Source organism: Phalacrocorax aristotelis, chromosome 4 (genome assembly GCF_949628215.1).
Source record: "Phalacrocorax aristotelis chromosome 4, bGulAri2.1, whole genome shotgun sequence".
Lineage (NCBI taxonomy): Eukaryota > Metazoa > Chordata > Aves > Suliformes > Phalacrocoracidae > Phalacrocorax > Phalacrocorax aristotelis.
The window spans coordinates 57767766-57783264 of NC_134279.1; the positions used below are offsets into that span (position 1 = coordinate 57767766).

Consider the following 15499-nt stretch of genomic DNA (forward strand, 5'->3'; position numbering starts at 1 on the left):
AGAATTCTCCTTTTTGTTGCAAGAGAGTGCTGCCTCATTGATTCACTGAACTTTCTCCATTGAGGAGAGTTGAACAGGACACACTTTGTCAGCACCGATCTGGGAAATAATGGAGATCTTTGCACTGTCAGATATGCAGCCTGGTAGGTGTCTGCATTTCAGAAGTAATCCAAAGAGATAGAGACTGTAGCTATATTATGTGATTGCATTTTATGTAATCTTAAGCACAGGCTGCCATGGTCCTGTTCTTTCCACTTGCCCTCACTAGATACCAATAGTAGTACAACCACCATGAGCCAGTTCAGGAGCCTAATCTGGCCAAAAATACATCTTTGTGTGGAGTTTTAAGCTGTGTTGGCTCCCAGACAGCTCACCGGAGAATTGCATGGACACCAGTATCTATAAAAGGCTTATCTAATTCAGGAGTAAGATGGTGTTCTGCTTGATCAGGGAACTGATGTATCTGAAGATTTATGGAAATCTCCCAGTTTCGGTGCAGTGCTGTTTCATCTATGTCCTGATATTTCTCTCTGTTTCCTGGATAGGTCAAGCTTGTGCTTGTAGCTGCAGCCTGAGACAGTAAAAATCCTTAGTGAATTAGGAAAAACACTCCCCAGAATTTGTTGCTTCTTTGGTCCTCCTAACAAGGGAGAGAATGAAATAAAAGGAAATGTATCTTTATAAATTGCATGGTTGACATGCCGTGCGTATTGGAAGACATCTGGGAACTTGAAGGCTCTTCAGAATAGGCTAAGGAAAAGGTAAAGCTGAAGATCAGCTGAAAGCTGTATTTTAGCACAAAATCTTACACCAAAGAAAGAAACAATGGAACTTGGTTTTAGACTAAAAGATTTTTATGCTAGTTATTTGACAGGTTCAGCAGCATTTCAATTAAGATTTTGGAGTTATGATTTTTTATTCCAGACTGACTGTAAGATGTACCATGCGTTTCCTGTTTGCTTGGGTTTTCGATACTTCAGGAAAACTGGTGCACTAGTAAATAGCCTGCATTCCTGTAAAGACACTTTGGTTTTTAGAGACAGATTCAAAGGAATCAATGTTATGTAGCACGGATAAGTTTTGCTTCTATAGCAAACTGTTCATAAACTTGTTGCTTAATGATTGCTTCACAAAATTTAAGACAACATTGTTATTACATTTCACCTACTGGCTAACTGTATTTAAAGCCAAAAGCAAACTCTTCATTGCAGTGTGTGTTTGTTCTGTCTGCATCATGGGCCAAAAGAAGCTACTGTATGACCTGAGACTTCTTGTGCCTTAAAATTTATGTGAGCTTATTAATGGAGACCAGCCACTAATAATAAATTTGTGCTGCATGTATAGCACAACAGTACATCTCCTCTGACAACAGGACTATGAATAATTTATAGGTGTAGTTATCCTGAAATTTGTAGGGGTCATTAGCATTTTAATGAAAAAGATACAGCTGTTGTACTAAATCTTCACTTTTTTTTTCTTCTCCCTCAGTTAAGCGTTTCGATCCGTACTTTGAAAGCGGCTGACAGCGTGCGGTAATGTGCTGACTGGCACTATGGGCAGGCGGTACCCGGGGGCTCACTATCGGCCAAGCAGCTCATGTATGTATGCAATTGGTCTAATTTATTTGTCACTTTATTACTTTTGAAGGCTGCTAAGTTTATAAATTTTGAAATAGTATTTATAAAGGATGATGACGTATTCTAATCCATGCCAGCTCTCCTCTGTGTGTATACCCAAATGGTAAGTATATTGATGTACGTTTAAACTGCAAAGGTGTTTTCTAGAGCTTTAAAAAGTGGCTTGCAGTGTGATTTGACCAAGTCTACTGCAGTGTGCTGTGTTTTGTGTTCAAGGTCTCCAACTTTATTATAGGGGTCAGAAGTTCAGCTGTTACTCCTCTTCACTCCCATCCCAAGTTTTTAGTACCAGACGCCTTCAAATTAACAAACTACTTGAGCTCACCCTAAAATGTCAATGTGCACTATAGCTTTAATGGCTTACAACTGCAACTAACTTATCCAGTTCAGATTATTTATATGCTCGATTTCAATACTATTCATGTTGGTTTTTTCCGCTGAATTGTGTTCTATTGGATTATATTATCTCTTACTGAAGGTTGTCTTCTGTGAAAGTGCAAAAGGCAACTCCTAAAATTTATCACCTGCACCTTACATTGAGTAAGCAGACATCTCTCCTGCCAGTGCAGATGGCAGCCACCAGACCGCAGTGGTCCCACAGTGCGGGTTGTGTGAAATGAGCTGACACGACCTTCCCTGGAGAGCTCCAACTCCAGAAGGCTGATGCCAGGCCTCCTGCACTTTCTGTTGATCACTCAGGCTGCTGAGGTGAAGCTGCAGTAGGTTAGCTTTTGTATTCACTCTTCCTTCTGCTGTAGCAGAACAACATGATCCCACGTGGCTTTTCTTGGCATTAAAGCCAGTTGAAGAAGCTCTCACTTCTGTACTGTTCTTTCTGTTCTTTTGAAGACTTCTTTAAAAGGCAGGCATCCAGTTCCATGTGTACTTGCACTGGCTGATGCCAGTAGTAAACTGCAGTGAGAGCTCCCAGCTGTGGCAGGACAGGGACTTCCTAGGGTGGCTTTGCCATCAGATATGAGGAACTGCACTGTGAGGTCCTGTATTCAGAACTTGACTTTATGGGATGTTTCCCTAACCCCATGGCTAAATCCTAGGAAGTAGTAAACCATGATTGCTCTCTGTTGCAGGCTATTCATAGGTGTCATGAAGATGTATGTTAAAATGGTGCATTAGAGCCAATTTAGATACTGCTTTTCCAAAGAGTTTGTCTTGGGTATTAATGTCAGGATATTGTCTGCACTAGAATGGTGGAAATAAACAGTTGCTACAGTTTTGCCAGGTCTCTGGTGGTCAGGTGCTGGAGTATAGAATTGGACTGATCTCTTTGAATCACTTGACATAAAATCTAGATACTGGCCTTCAAACCTGGCCTCTCGGCATATGCAGGGCATGATATCTGTCTCATGCCTAGGCTTGAAGCTCAGCGCTTTAAAATGATCTAGTGTAGAGGTAGGTAATCAAGTCTTTCCCATTGCAACTTAGAAAGTACAAGTAATGGTTGTTAAATTCTTACCAGAAGAGCCTAGAATGTTTTTCCAGTTGTCTAATTGAGTAGTTGCAGACAGTGAAGAACTGGAATTGTTTGCTTGGGGAAACACTGGGGTTCCCATCATCTGCCAGGGCAGAAACTTGGGTCAAATGGTGCCAGAGCTCCCTCTGAGGACAGAGAGATCAAAATATCTACTCCTTGAGTGCTGTATGTTTTTGTTTAGCCAAGTTTTCCCTTTCCTTAACCTGTCAGGGTTTCTAAGCCAGGAAACTTGCTTTGGTTTTGTTTTGTTACTGTACGATTTGTGCAACTTCCTGGTGCCTAACGTAATAACTGCTTTGGGCATCCAACAATAATGGCATTGAAGCTGCCCAGTCTTTGGGAAATGTGGATCATAATGAAATCTCTGATAGCAGATTAGATCAGTGAAAGTGCTGGTAAAATACCTCATTTTGCTTTTGTTTTCTTTGCATAAATAATGAGTAATTGCACCATCTGAGCTATTGTGTTTCACATTCATAGTTGTTGCAGTCTTAATGTTGTACCATTAAGGACTTGGTGCCACCCTAAGCCTTAGTCCCTGACTTTTATCTTCTGTCTGTACATACATAGCTAAATGAAGTCTGTGAGGGGAAGAACTGGGTCTGTGTGGAGTATGGAAGTTGTATTGCTTCTTTGGTGGTGAGATAATATTTCATCCATTTATGACATTGACAGTTTTGAATGATTTTATAAATTTAATAAATACAGTACTGCATAGTCTTAAGAGAATAGCAAAAGATTTTATATTCAAGTATTCAAGGAAACACATAATTTAAATAGGAAACAATTTTTTTGAAGCCCAGTGCTAGGAAATATATTTGAAATACAGGTGCTGAAGATACAAGAGACAGTAAGGTGTTTAAAATGTAAAGTTGAAGGATATATTTAATTTAACAGGTGCATGCTAGTTTAGACTTCTTAAAACTGTAATTGAAGGGCAGTGATCTCCCTTGATTACTGACAATAAGCAAAGCAGCCTTGGGTGTATCCCTGGCTCTGTCTAGCACTGCTTGTCCTGACTTAACACTCCTTCGTGTGCTGTTTTGTTGCTTTTTATTTTTTCTTTTCTGTGAAGAATATGGACTAAGGATGTATAGTCTCCAGCCCCTGAGAAGCTAGGTTTTGTAAACAGATTTCTTTCATTAATTTCTTGGGAGCTTCGTCTATATTTTTCTAATATTTGCTCATAAAACCCACTTTTCTGGACTGTCTGCAGCAGCTCTCCTGAAGACACAGTATTGTTTGTGTTGTTAGGTAGCTTCAAATTTCCTTTCCTGCACTGTGTTCTGTGCACAGAGTAAAAGGGTTTTGTGTATCTGGGGAAAAAAAACTTCCTAACAGGTTGTCTGTGCATATCCTGTCCCCAGCATAGTAGTTAATTTGAGTTAATAGTAGTGTTTTGCACAATATTGAAATCTGAGCAAAGTCTTTTAGAGATTCTGCTGCCATTAAATGCTCAGGAAGGATTTAAACAATAAAAATAATAAAATGCACAGTTTTGTGAGAGTGCTTTTTTTTTTAAAAAAAAAAAGCCCTTTTTTTCAGAAGGCTTTGGAAGCGAGGAAGCACGGGAATTTGTGGGTGGTGGTTTTCGGCACTTGTTGACCTTTGGAGTGTACCAGGGCAGAGGCGCAGTCCTGCGGTGGCGTGTCAGTATTCAGTGGGAGGAAGGGACCCACTTGTGCCTGGAGCTCCGCAAGCAGCCCTCGCTGCCCATAGAAGACTATCCCATCTCCCACCCTTAAGTCAGCTTCTTGATTTGTGGCAGGCAGAGGTGGACTTTTATTTCTTTTTTGAACTGTTAGGCATCTGTTATTTTAAAAATGGCTCAGACTTGGGGCCATATGGAATGATTAGTTGATGTAATTCTGCCAATATAATTATTAAAAGCTGACTGGAGTTTTATTTCTGAAACTTCTGATGGAGGGTGACATTCCCCCCCACCCCTCCCAAGCAAACCTTTCTGGAGAAATACCATTTTGGTGAAATGTTCATAAATCAAGGATGAAGATAAAAGGAAATGTCCCTTGTGGGAAGGCACTCCCCTGGACTGTGGAGGGGAAAGGTTTCAGCCTCTGTTCTTCCTGACCATCTCCCATGCTAGAGCTGCTCTTATAAATAATTCAATATACTTGAGGGCAGAGAGAGCAGGGTTGATTTTATAAACTTGGGGTTTGATTTCCCTTCAGGAACACTCCAATTCCTGCTCTGCCTGTGTCTCTTCAGCTTCCCAAGGAGTGCCCAGCTGGGTCCACCTTTGCACTGGGACAATCGCCTGCTGCTGGTCTTGCAAGGTGGCTGTTGCTTAGTGAAACTGCTAGAAAGTCTTAGCTGTGCAGTGAAATAAGGAAATAAATGTGAGAATGGAAACATAAATAACAGCAAACCCTCTCAAAAAACCCCAGACTTCCAGTCTTGCAGCCAGTGCTGGTAACTACATTACTATCATTAGCCCAAGGTGAGTTGGTGAGAACATATACTGTGGAGTTGGAGTGGCTCTATGGGCTTGGCTTGGAGCCACTTCCAGAGCAACAGAAAACTCACCCAAAGAGGCACTCTGACCCTCAAAGAGGAGTGTATCCACTGTGTAACTCCTAGCAGAAGCATCCCAGTAAAATTCTATTTCAGCAGAATCCTGGCCTTTTTTTTTTTCCAGAGGAAGATATCTTGGTGTAAATGAGACTCACGCTTTAGCACTGCTCAGGTCACACTCGGGGGGGGCGGGACAGTTTTCTCTAAAGTTGCTGAAAAGTTCCACATAATTATTGTTTAGCTGAGGGAAAGGCAGGAATGCAGACGATTCATGGAGTAAAATTTACAGAAGCACCCAATGACACACACATTGCTCTCCCTGTTAAAGCCTCTTTTGTTTAGGTTTCTACCTGTCCTAGGAAGCTATGTGGAGACTTGCACAACTTCATTGAGGCCTCTTGGGTAATCCTGGTAGAGCCCCAAAACACTTGCTGGTTCCCACAGATAGGAGCTGACTTGGAGCCTGCAGATAAAAAGCTTTCTTTAAGAACTGCGTATTACTCTGTGTATGATCTCTTCTGATTTTATTTCTGAGCATAGTTAAATAGTACTCCTACCCCAGGACCCTGGCAGGTCCGTTTCTTCTTCATGGTGAAACCAGAGGTAGAGTGCTCTGAAGCTGAAGGTTCAGAGAGCCCTCTGCTTGGGGTCGTGCGTGTTCATGGAGAACCACCACGGTGGCATGGTTGTCCCTTTTCACAGGAACACCAGTTTTTTTGGTGTTCAAGTGCCTTGTGAAGATCTGTGAGTCTGTAGATAAGAAAAAGGAGTAGAGGACTTTGGCTAGCACGTCAAGGACTCAAGACTTCTCATTGAAATTCAGGCCAGTAATACTATACCTCGTTCTTTTCCACTTGTTCAACATCTGCTACAGCCAAGTTTGCTTCTTGTTGAAACTGAGCCCACTTTTAGCCACACTTCAGTGTAATATAAATGCCAGTAAGTGCAGTGGCTTTTTTTGTTATGTTCTTGTTCCACTTTATTATGGATTGATCTGTTTAGTTTATGGGGACTATAAAGCAAATACGATACTTTGATTTTATTTATGAGCATGTGGTTTTGTTTTATATATAAGCACTATGGGTGGAAGTTTCTCAGCAATATTACAATAGCATTCTCAAGGAGCTCTACTTGCTATAGCAGGCCAAGGTTGAAGTTATTCCTGTATTCTAGTACTGTAATTACACTGGGAGAGTTACTGTAGGGTATGACCATTTAGTCATCTCGCAGTGTTCTGTCAGCTTCAGTAGTACTGCAACAGTTGGTTTATAAACTCTTTGTATGTTTTGAAGTATTTCTGTTTTGTCTCACTAAAGTTTGGTTGAATAGGTAGCTTTGGCAGCTTTCAGCCTTGCTGAGAGGTAGCTCTTTGTGTCATGGGCCTTATTTTAGTTCAGCTTTTAATGGAAAAAAGACTAGAAATGTGGAGAGCTTTTCTGGTTTGATGCATCCTATGCTCTGAAATACATCCTGTGCAGTTACAGGGAGCAAGGGATATGTGGGTAGGACATGTGAATCCAATTTTAAGACGGTTTTAGCACATGTAGTTTAAAGTGCATATATAATATCCTTACCTAGGTGAGATACAGCATATTTTTAATGTATGTGGAACAGAAGCAATCTTGTCAATGTGCAAAATCTTAATTTCCTCTGCTTTAGAGCCCTGATAGTCTCATTTTGCAAAACCTGGCAATCAATCTGATGCTCTGTTCTGTTACTAAGACTTGCACTTTTTAATTTTTGCTCACAGGTCTCAACTTACTGCTAGCAATTTGAAATTATTTGCAAACACTTATGAATTAATGAAATTAGAGATTTTCATTCTTTATATTGAGACTTTCGATATACACATCTTTATTCATTTCTTTCATGTAGAGTTGTAGAGAGTCTACTGAAAGATTATTACCCATTTATTTAACTTTCAGATTTTCATCTCTAGAACTCAATTTGACACTAAGCAACATGAAAACAATTTTCGTGCACCGTGCTTTTTCAAATGCATTTTAAGATCTCAGTTATGAGCTCAAAACTATTGCTACCAGTCTGGGTTATTTGTGGGTAAAAACATTTCTGGATAACCTTGATAAAAGCTTAATATGTAACTAGCCATAAATTTATTATATGTAATTCAGAGGGCAGACAAAGTTGTAGCAGGTGAAATCATGGTGCCAGGCCATCAGAAGTTTAATTGTTAAAATATGTTAGTTTAAAAAGAGATGCTGACAAGTCTGTCTTTATGTGCACGCAGTTAGCTGTTATTGGGGAAGTGGATTGTGCTCGGGAGTATGCAGTGTTGTTTCTAGGCGTATCGGGAACAGTCAAGTGTTTGCAAGCTGCAAATAGCAGGGCCACAGACAAGATGTGTGGGAGGTGGTTAATGATGATAATCCTTTTTCTTTTCTTCTTTTTTTTCTGTCCAGCACAGATGCTGTGTTGGAACTTACCTCATCCATTGCATCTGACAGAGGCTTAGTTAACATTTTTGCTCCTCTCTTTAATAAAGCTGTGGCCTATGCATAATCTCTTTCCTACTTTTGCTGCCTGTGTCTCCTGATCAAAAAGCTTGGGATTGGGCTAGTGCCATTCTAAGCAGCTCAAAAGCTGGTGCTGGACCCTGCGGGTTTCTTTAGCCCTGTTCAGGAATTGATCATCTTTTGAATGGTTCTGCTTTCTGATTTAGGAGCTGTTGAATAATCTAAGTTAAATTTATGTAGGGCTGAAAAATCCCTAGTCTGAACTCAGTCTAATCAGTCAAAGTCATTTTATGTGCCAAATCTGGGGCCATTGATTCCTTTCTATTACTCCATGAAGCATATGGGTAGGCTGCCTGCCCTACAAAGCATTTTGGTTGCCTTTTTTTCTCCTGAGGCAGCTTATCCTAGCTTTCTTTTTCATATGGCATCATGCTTTTGTTTTGGTAATTCTGATCAGGTTTGTTTACCTTCAGACTTTAAGAGATATTTTTGGATGGCACTTGAGATTGAAGTTGCAGGCTGTGGAGGACCAAGTGCTCCTTGCTTGTAAGTCATCTGAGTTGCAGCAATATAAGTTACAATTCCTGAGTTCATGTCTCTGTAACAGAGAATGAAGTTTATGCTTGTGCCCTATGTTAGCATATGCCCTATATTAGCATGTGCATTTAAAGTAGTTTGTAATTGAAAAATAAGTCTGAGGTGTGATCTTTATTGTAGAGATTAACTTATAGAATAAAACCAAAACCAACCAAAAAAAAAAAGTAAAAAACCCAAAACGTTAAAACTCAGGAGTTTAATTTACACAAGAGGATTAGAAAAAACAACTGAGGTTTACTTAGCAAATGTCACTGTGAATGTATAGATCCGATGACAGAAGGTCTTATTATCTGTGCTTGCAAGTAGCCGATAGATAAAACACGCTCCATCTTCCTGCCTTGACAACACTGGTTTTGCCTGCCAGATTGTTCCATTCTGCGCAGGGGGGAAAATCTAATTAAAGGGAGAAAATTGATTTTGGAAAAGACTTAGTATGCCATCTTGTTTTTTCCTTTACTAAATGCAGGATTAGTTGTGATTGCATGTCATGGTTGTGTCTTATGTAAATGAAAGAATTGCTTTTTTCTCCAAGTGATCACTTAATTTAAGAATACTCTAGTAACAGCATGGAGTTTCAGTCAGATAGTCAAATATGTACTGATTATTTAGATGTATCTATCCTAATAAAATTATTAGTGAAGGAGTAATGGATTTCACCTGTTTATTTTTTTATTGTTTTGCCTTTTCCTTTGTAGCTGTTAGAATCTTATTCTGAGATGCATTTGAATATCATCATTGTCTCTGAATTTTTGCTGGATGAGGAGTTTTACTGGCTGTGTAGGAAGGAAAAGGGGAAAAATGGCAAGGCATACTCCACTTTAGTGCCAGAGCTCATTGAAGGATCTGCAGTTGTTTTTGTCCTTAATAACATTATTTAAAGACAGATCAGCATTATGGATTTCCATTAATAAGAGCATCACTAGAACAGAGACAGTGCTGCTGCTAGGCTGTTGCAGTTGGTTGGCAGCATGATTAGCTCTGAAGGGAAAAATGTAATTATTGTTGCAGCAGGGGCTGGCAGGGTGCCTCTTGGGAAGGAGGAGCCAGGACAGAAAGCTGGTTAGTGGATAGCAATTTCAGTAGGACTTGGTGAAGCAGAAATAGCTGGAGACGGGAGAAGGTGCATTTAGCAAGCAGGTTGAGTTGGTGATTTTGTTCCAATGTGAGGACAGAGCCAGGGTGGAGTGGAGAGGGCAGCTGTGATTCCCTGCTTGGACTAGATGATCTCAAGATCGGCAACTCTGAGGTTTGTGTGGAGTCTGTAGATGGGTTTGAGAGCACATGTGCAAGCTGCTTGCAGCCCTGCTCCTTTCCTGCTCTTATGTTCCCAAAACTGCTGTGCCCACCATTGGAATTTGCTTTCCTGGCTTTGCTGAGCTTTCTCTCTCCAGCTTTCAGGCTCAGTCCAGCAGAGATGTCATTGGTGGAGGGAGCAAGCAAGAAGAAAACCACTGGCTGTAGGAACATCATTGATTGCTCTGGTCTACCACAGAACTTGATTCAAGTGTTTTCCTTCCTTTTCCCTTCTGAAAGTGATGTCCCCTGGCACATGTGTAAATACATAGGCAAGAAGGAGCTTTCTTTACACTAAGAAAGCTTCTAGTCTTGATTTGGGTTTCAGCTACATTTAATGTAAACCTAGACTTCTATAGGTTGCTTTTGGCTGACATCTGTTTAACTATAGCTGTTTAGCTGGTCCTAGTTGAAGAATGAATGAGAAGACTCTGTTAGGATACTTAATTAAGAACTAATATTTTAACATGGGAGTTCACCCTTTGAAGTGGAGGGAGTTAGCTAGTGTTGAGTTGCAATCGTTGTATAATGTAGGCATTCTGTCTACCTGCTTAGGCTTTACCGAGAGCTGAAGTGTGCAGGAGCTGAGGCTGTAGCCCCGTGGCATGAGTTTGTCATTAAACATTTTGTACTCAACAGATAACCTTGCAGAAAAGAAATCTGATTTATGAAGAGTTTTGTATTATTTCTTTCCTATGTTTCCTAGACACAATGGCAGAAATAGTTGTAAGCACATAGAAATACCTTGGCTCCCAGTCTGTGTGTCATTCACATCTAAACCACAGACTAAGGCAAAATGGTTTGCTTATGAGAAGATGGCCAGGAAAGAGTCCCATACAGAAGCTTGCTGCCTAGCTTGCTTTTTATGACTCCCTCCCATGGGATCAGCCCTGAAGACTATGCTTCTTAGTTGCATGTGCTGGATCTCATTCTGCAGATTCTCATGTGAACGTGCTTTACTGCTGTGTTTATTTTTACCAATGCTGCTGTAGTTTCCCGAGTAAGCTATAGTTGGGTAATTGGGGGAAACACCCAGATTTTCTAATGTCATGAAGTTTTTGCTACATTATATTGACTAAAACTGGAGAATATTGTTGAATTTGTGCTCCTAGTAAAGTGATTAAGAAAAATGTCACAGTTATTTTTAATTATTCGTTCATTGCTGTAGACTAGCTTCTTCCATACTTCAATGACTGTCAAATATAACTGAAAGCTCAAAAGATCCTCACTGTTACATTCCAGGGTTTGTTTAGAATGTTTAACATCTCTCAGGAGCTTCTGAAATGTGGTATTTTGTGTTTTCCTTTGGTTTTAATTCTTAAATGATCCCTCTTTTCAGATTTCAAATTATAATCTATTTCCTGATGCATTGCTGACGCCCCGTGAGCCATGTCAGAAGTACTTCCAGGTCAGATGCCCTTTAAAAGATTCTGCTATGCAAATATGTGAAACTTTCCTCCTCTTTTCCTCCTCCTTCTTCCCAGGCCCATGTTTTGCTTTCATTTTGCACTTATACATGAAAAAGAGCAAGCACTTTATTCTCTTTTTAACAGCACCTTTTTGAATAAACTCTCTCTTCAGCTTTTTAAAAAACATTCCTATAGACAATACAATGCAAAAAAGCCTTATTAGAGGTAAAGACAAATCAGTCATGCACTGTTTTCTGTTTGCAATGGCATTTTCTTTCTCCTCCTTCTAGCTCTGTAAGGTTCATGACAAGATTGAAAAACATCAGTAAAAGCCCTTCAAGTAATAGTGTTATTTGTATCAGTATGATACTTAGAAGATTGGGACCACTTTGTGTCAGACACATTACAGTGGTGAAAGTATATTAATTTATATCTGTAGGTATATTTCTAAATGTTGGAAGTATGCAACTGAGACTGTGATTTGTTTTAAAAAGTAAGCAAGCTAAAATCATTAATTGCTATGACAGATCTACCTACTTAAGTGCTGTCTTTAAGCACCAGCATTTTATTAGTATATATAGTGTATTAATTATACACAAATATATATTATTCCCAGTAATTATAACATCCTAAATTTTCTTAGTGTTTCACCAGAGTCCAATATGTTTTATTATAATACCCTATTTTTACTCACTTATAACTTACCACTGTTCACCTGCTTTAGCTGAGATACACGTATCAACCCAGTGCTTCCTGGTCTGCTTGTCAGTTTGTGTTTGCTTTTCAGCAGAAGGCAAAGGAGTTGAAAAAGGGGTGCCCTATGCTGGTAGCGTTGTCATTGCTGGTGGCCAGGCAGCGTAAGGAGCTGCCCAAGCAGGGGTGATGGCATCTGCCTGTGGCGGGGTGCCGGGGTGGAGAACCCCTGGCACGGGGTGTTGGTTAGCTGATGAGGGGCGTAGCACCGGTGTGCGTTAGGTAGGGAGGCAGGGTCAGCTAGAGAGACAAAATAAAGCATATGGGAAGTCACCGACTGGAAATTCAGTCTTGATATTACAGGCACAGAAATAAGTTACATTTCCTTTAAGTTTTTAATTAGCAAGTTGGGATGTGCTTCCTCTGGGAAAAGTGACGTGTCTTAAGCATCACGTGTCCTGTATAAGGAAGTAGGGACAGGCTATTGCTCTTCTTTCTTATGCCGTTCTACTACACAATCTGTGTTTTTTTCCAGTGTGTTTAAGCATTTCCTTGCATTCAAACATTTCCAGCACTTCTGTTAGTCCTGGTCTGGTAGCAACTTCTGCCCTTAAGACGCAAGACCTGCCCCTTTCCATCTGTATTTCTTATTCTCTTTTTGCCTCTTTTGTTGCTTCCTTTTTTCCCACCTTTATATCTGTTTCCAAGAGTGGAGCGATGCCGGCTGTGTGTATCCCAGAACCTGGCTGGGAGCGCAGGGTGATGGCCAGTGAGCAGGCGCCTGTCCTTTGAGAGGACAACCTGCTTCTCTTTGTGCGTGCCTTGTGGTACTGTTTGCGTGTTCATTGATCTGATCAATGGATCATCTGAAGAGGGGTCAGGAGAGGAGGTGGTGTCTAGTGAAAGATTAATTTGGACATTTTTCTGCTTATGATCATATACCAACCCAACTTACAAACACTGCTTGGGTCATGAAGAGTTCTGGAGGCTTTGGCTCACTCGTTGATCCATGTGCCAATGTTCATCGCAAATCCATAGGGGAGCCTTGTCAAGCAGATTAGTAAAACATAATACATTTTGTTTCAATGTTTCTATGTGCTTAATCTTATAATATTTTTGACAACTGAAATGCTAATGGCAGGAGACTGGCTAAAGATAATCCAGCAGGCAGATACTTAAGCTTTATCTAGGAAGATTATTTTCTAAGAAATTTGTTTAGTGGTGAAAACAGTGGAAAACATTGGGTGAAGCACTCCTAACAAGGAACAAAAATAAATTTCAGTTTTGTTCCAGATTGTGGCAGTTGTATTTGTTGATTGGGGAAAAAAAATGCTTTGTTTTAATTTCCTGAAGCATATCATAAAATATAAGCTAGTGAAATCCATAGATACTCTGCAATTCCTTAAAATTCTAAAGGTCAGGCAGTGGGTCAAAATTATCCTGCCCTACTCATTTTTTTTATGTGACTTCCAGATTGTCAGACTTCTGAGAAAAAATATAAAGCAGCCAGTCCATAAACATAGGCTATTTCATGCTTTTTAGATTAAAATATGTGCTTTGGTAACATTATCTTGGATCAGATGTGACCTTGCTTGCATTATACTTGGCTGTTTTTATGCGAGATGCAGAAAGCAACATTTATTGATGTATTTAAGAAGTACATTTACAAAGTTCCTTCAAATTATGTAATGGTTCTGTTTTAGAAGTCTTTTGTGGCTAAAGCTGAAATTGTCTATAGGATGTTCGTTAACTGTTACCTAAGCTGATGGCTTTTGCACGGTGTGCATGGGGTGATCTGTCTTCTGAAGAATGTAACTGATCTAGACTGACCGATGCTTGAGGAAATGGCAGACACGAAAATCTGTAAAACTTAGTTTAAATTTGATATTGAACAAGTTTTAGAAGTTGTTCTAAGTGGGTGATTCGGGGAACAAAGAGTGTACTTGATCTGCTTGATTTTTTTTTTTTTTTTTTAAAATTAACCAGAGTGCTGTTTGTAAGTGCACAGCTTTGACAGCACATCGAAGAGAAGGGAACACTAGCAACTGTGTGTGCGTTTAGGTAACATTGTGAAGTGTTCCTTTTCAGTCTGTGTTTAGGTGTATGTACTTTTAAAACCTGGATATTTAATCTCTTGTAAATCTGTACAGAAGTCAGTTCTGTCATATATCAAATATACAAGGATGCAGCACAACTCAGCTGGAATGATCTGTCATTGGCTAGCTCAAATTATAGCTTTTCATTACTGGATAAGCCCCAGGTACGTTTTTATGTGCAATATAAGCAGTCAGTGATACCTGAGAATTAGGAACAACAGAAAGGCTGTTTCATGCTGTGGCAGGAGGGAGTGATTTATTAATTGGACTCTAATTTGGTACCCAGGTGTCAAGTGACACTGACTACTACAGTATGTAAATTTGGGTGTTCATGGAGTATTTGTGCAGGTTAGTGGGAGCCATAAATAGACACTACAGGAACAAATGAGAGTTATTTAAAAATATACTTTTGATCACTTTTTCATAGTCTAAAAATCTGTTCCCTCAACAAACAATATTTTTCAAAATGTGAGCTGTGCCCCGGCTAATTAAAATCAGAAACTTGTCTCCAAGTAGACAAAAGAATGATTTTATTTAACTGTGGAATATGTGTACTCTGCCCTAGGATGTATGTTTTATCCTTAAGTTTGAACATTTGTCAGCTGCAGAAACAGTAAGTCTTAGTCTTAGTCTCTGGAGCAGCCGTTTTTAAAATTTGATTGAATTTGAGCAGGATATTTTGTCAAGGGATTTCCTCCACACCCACCCCCCAAAATCAAATACAGTATTGTAAAATACTCTATTTTTGTATTTCCTGCTTTCTGTCTGTCTACTTCCCCGTTGCAAAAAAGGGGGGGGGGGGGGGCGGGGGCACGGGGAGGAAAGACAGACAAAGAGCAGAGAAAATGCAGGTATTAAGAGGCAGCAGCTGACTGGCCAGTCAGGCTTAAAATTAACAGTACTTGAGTTCTACCCTAGATGAAAAAGGACCAGCATCTGCCTTCAGTCTGCTTAGAAACTTCTCAAATTTTCTGCTTCCTAGTGGTGAGCACTCTTCCCCTCCTCCTTGTCGGAGGTAGAGGTGAAATATTAAAATGAAATGATGATAAGGACAAGTTCTGGACTCCCAGACATTTGCAAAGGGTGCCTCTCCTGCCCCAAGCCTGCCTCCAACAGAATCAGACATGAAAAAACTGCCTTAAAACTGCCTTGTATAGGGTTAAGCTTTCTGCTTTTTCTCAGCTTCGTGGTCCTGATGATCCATCTATATTTTTCTTCCTCTGTTTTTCCTTATTTAATAAGCTAAGCTTTTGTCTATTCTCTTAGCCACTTAGGT

At 40.0% G+C, this 15499-nt stretch overlaps 1 protein-coding gene across 14 annotated transcripts in view; it reads left to right on the plus strand.

Annotated features, from left to right (window-relative positions):
• APBB2 (amyloid beta precursor protein binding family B member 2) overlaps positions 1-15499 on the plus strand; it is a 199697-nt gene that overhangs the window by 78185 nt on the left and 106013 nt on the right. For 9 of the 14 annotated variants that reach the window (XM_075091604.1, XM_075091601.1, XM_075091600.1 and 6 more), the window contains one exon: positions 1489-1598. In XM_075091604.1, the coding sequence (XP_074947705.1) occupies positions 1553-1598 (46 nt within the window). In that variant the 5' untranslated portion in view covers positions 1489-1552. Of the gene's footprint in view, positions 1-1488; positions 1599-11364; positions 11434-15499 lie in introns of those variants that run through there. The other 5 variants (XM_075091608.1, XM_075091614.1, XM_075091615.1 and 2 more) reach the window with 1 other exon arrangement.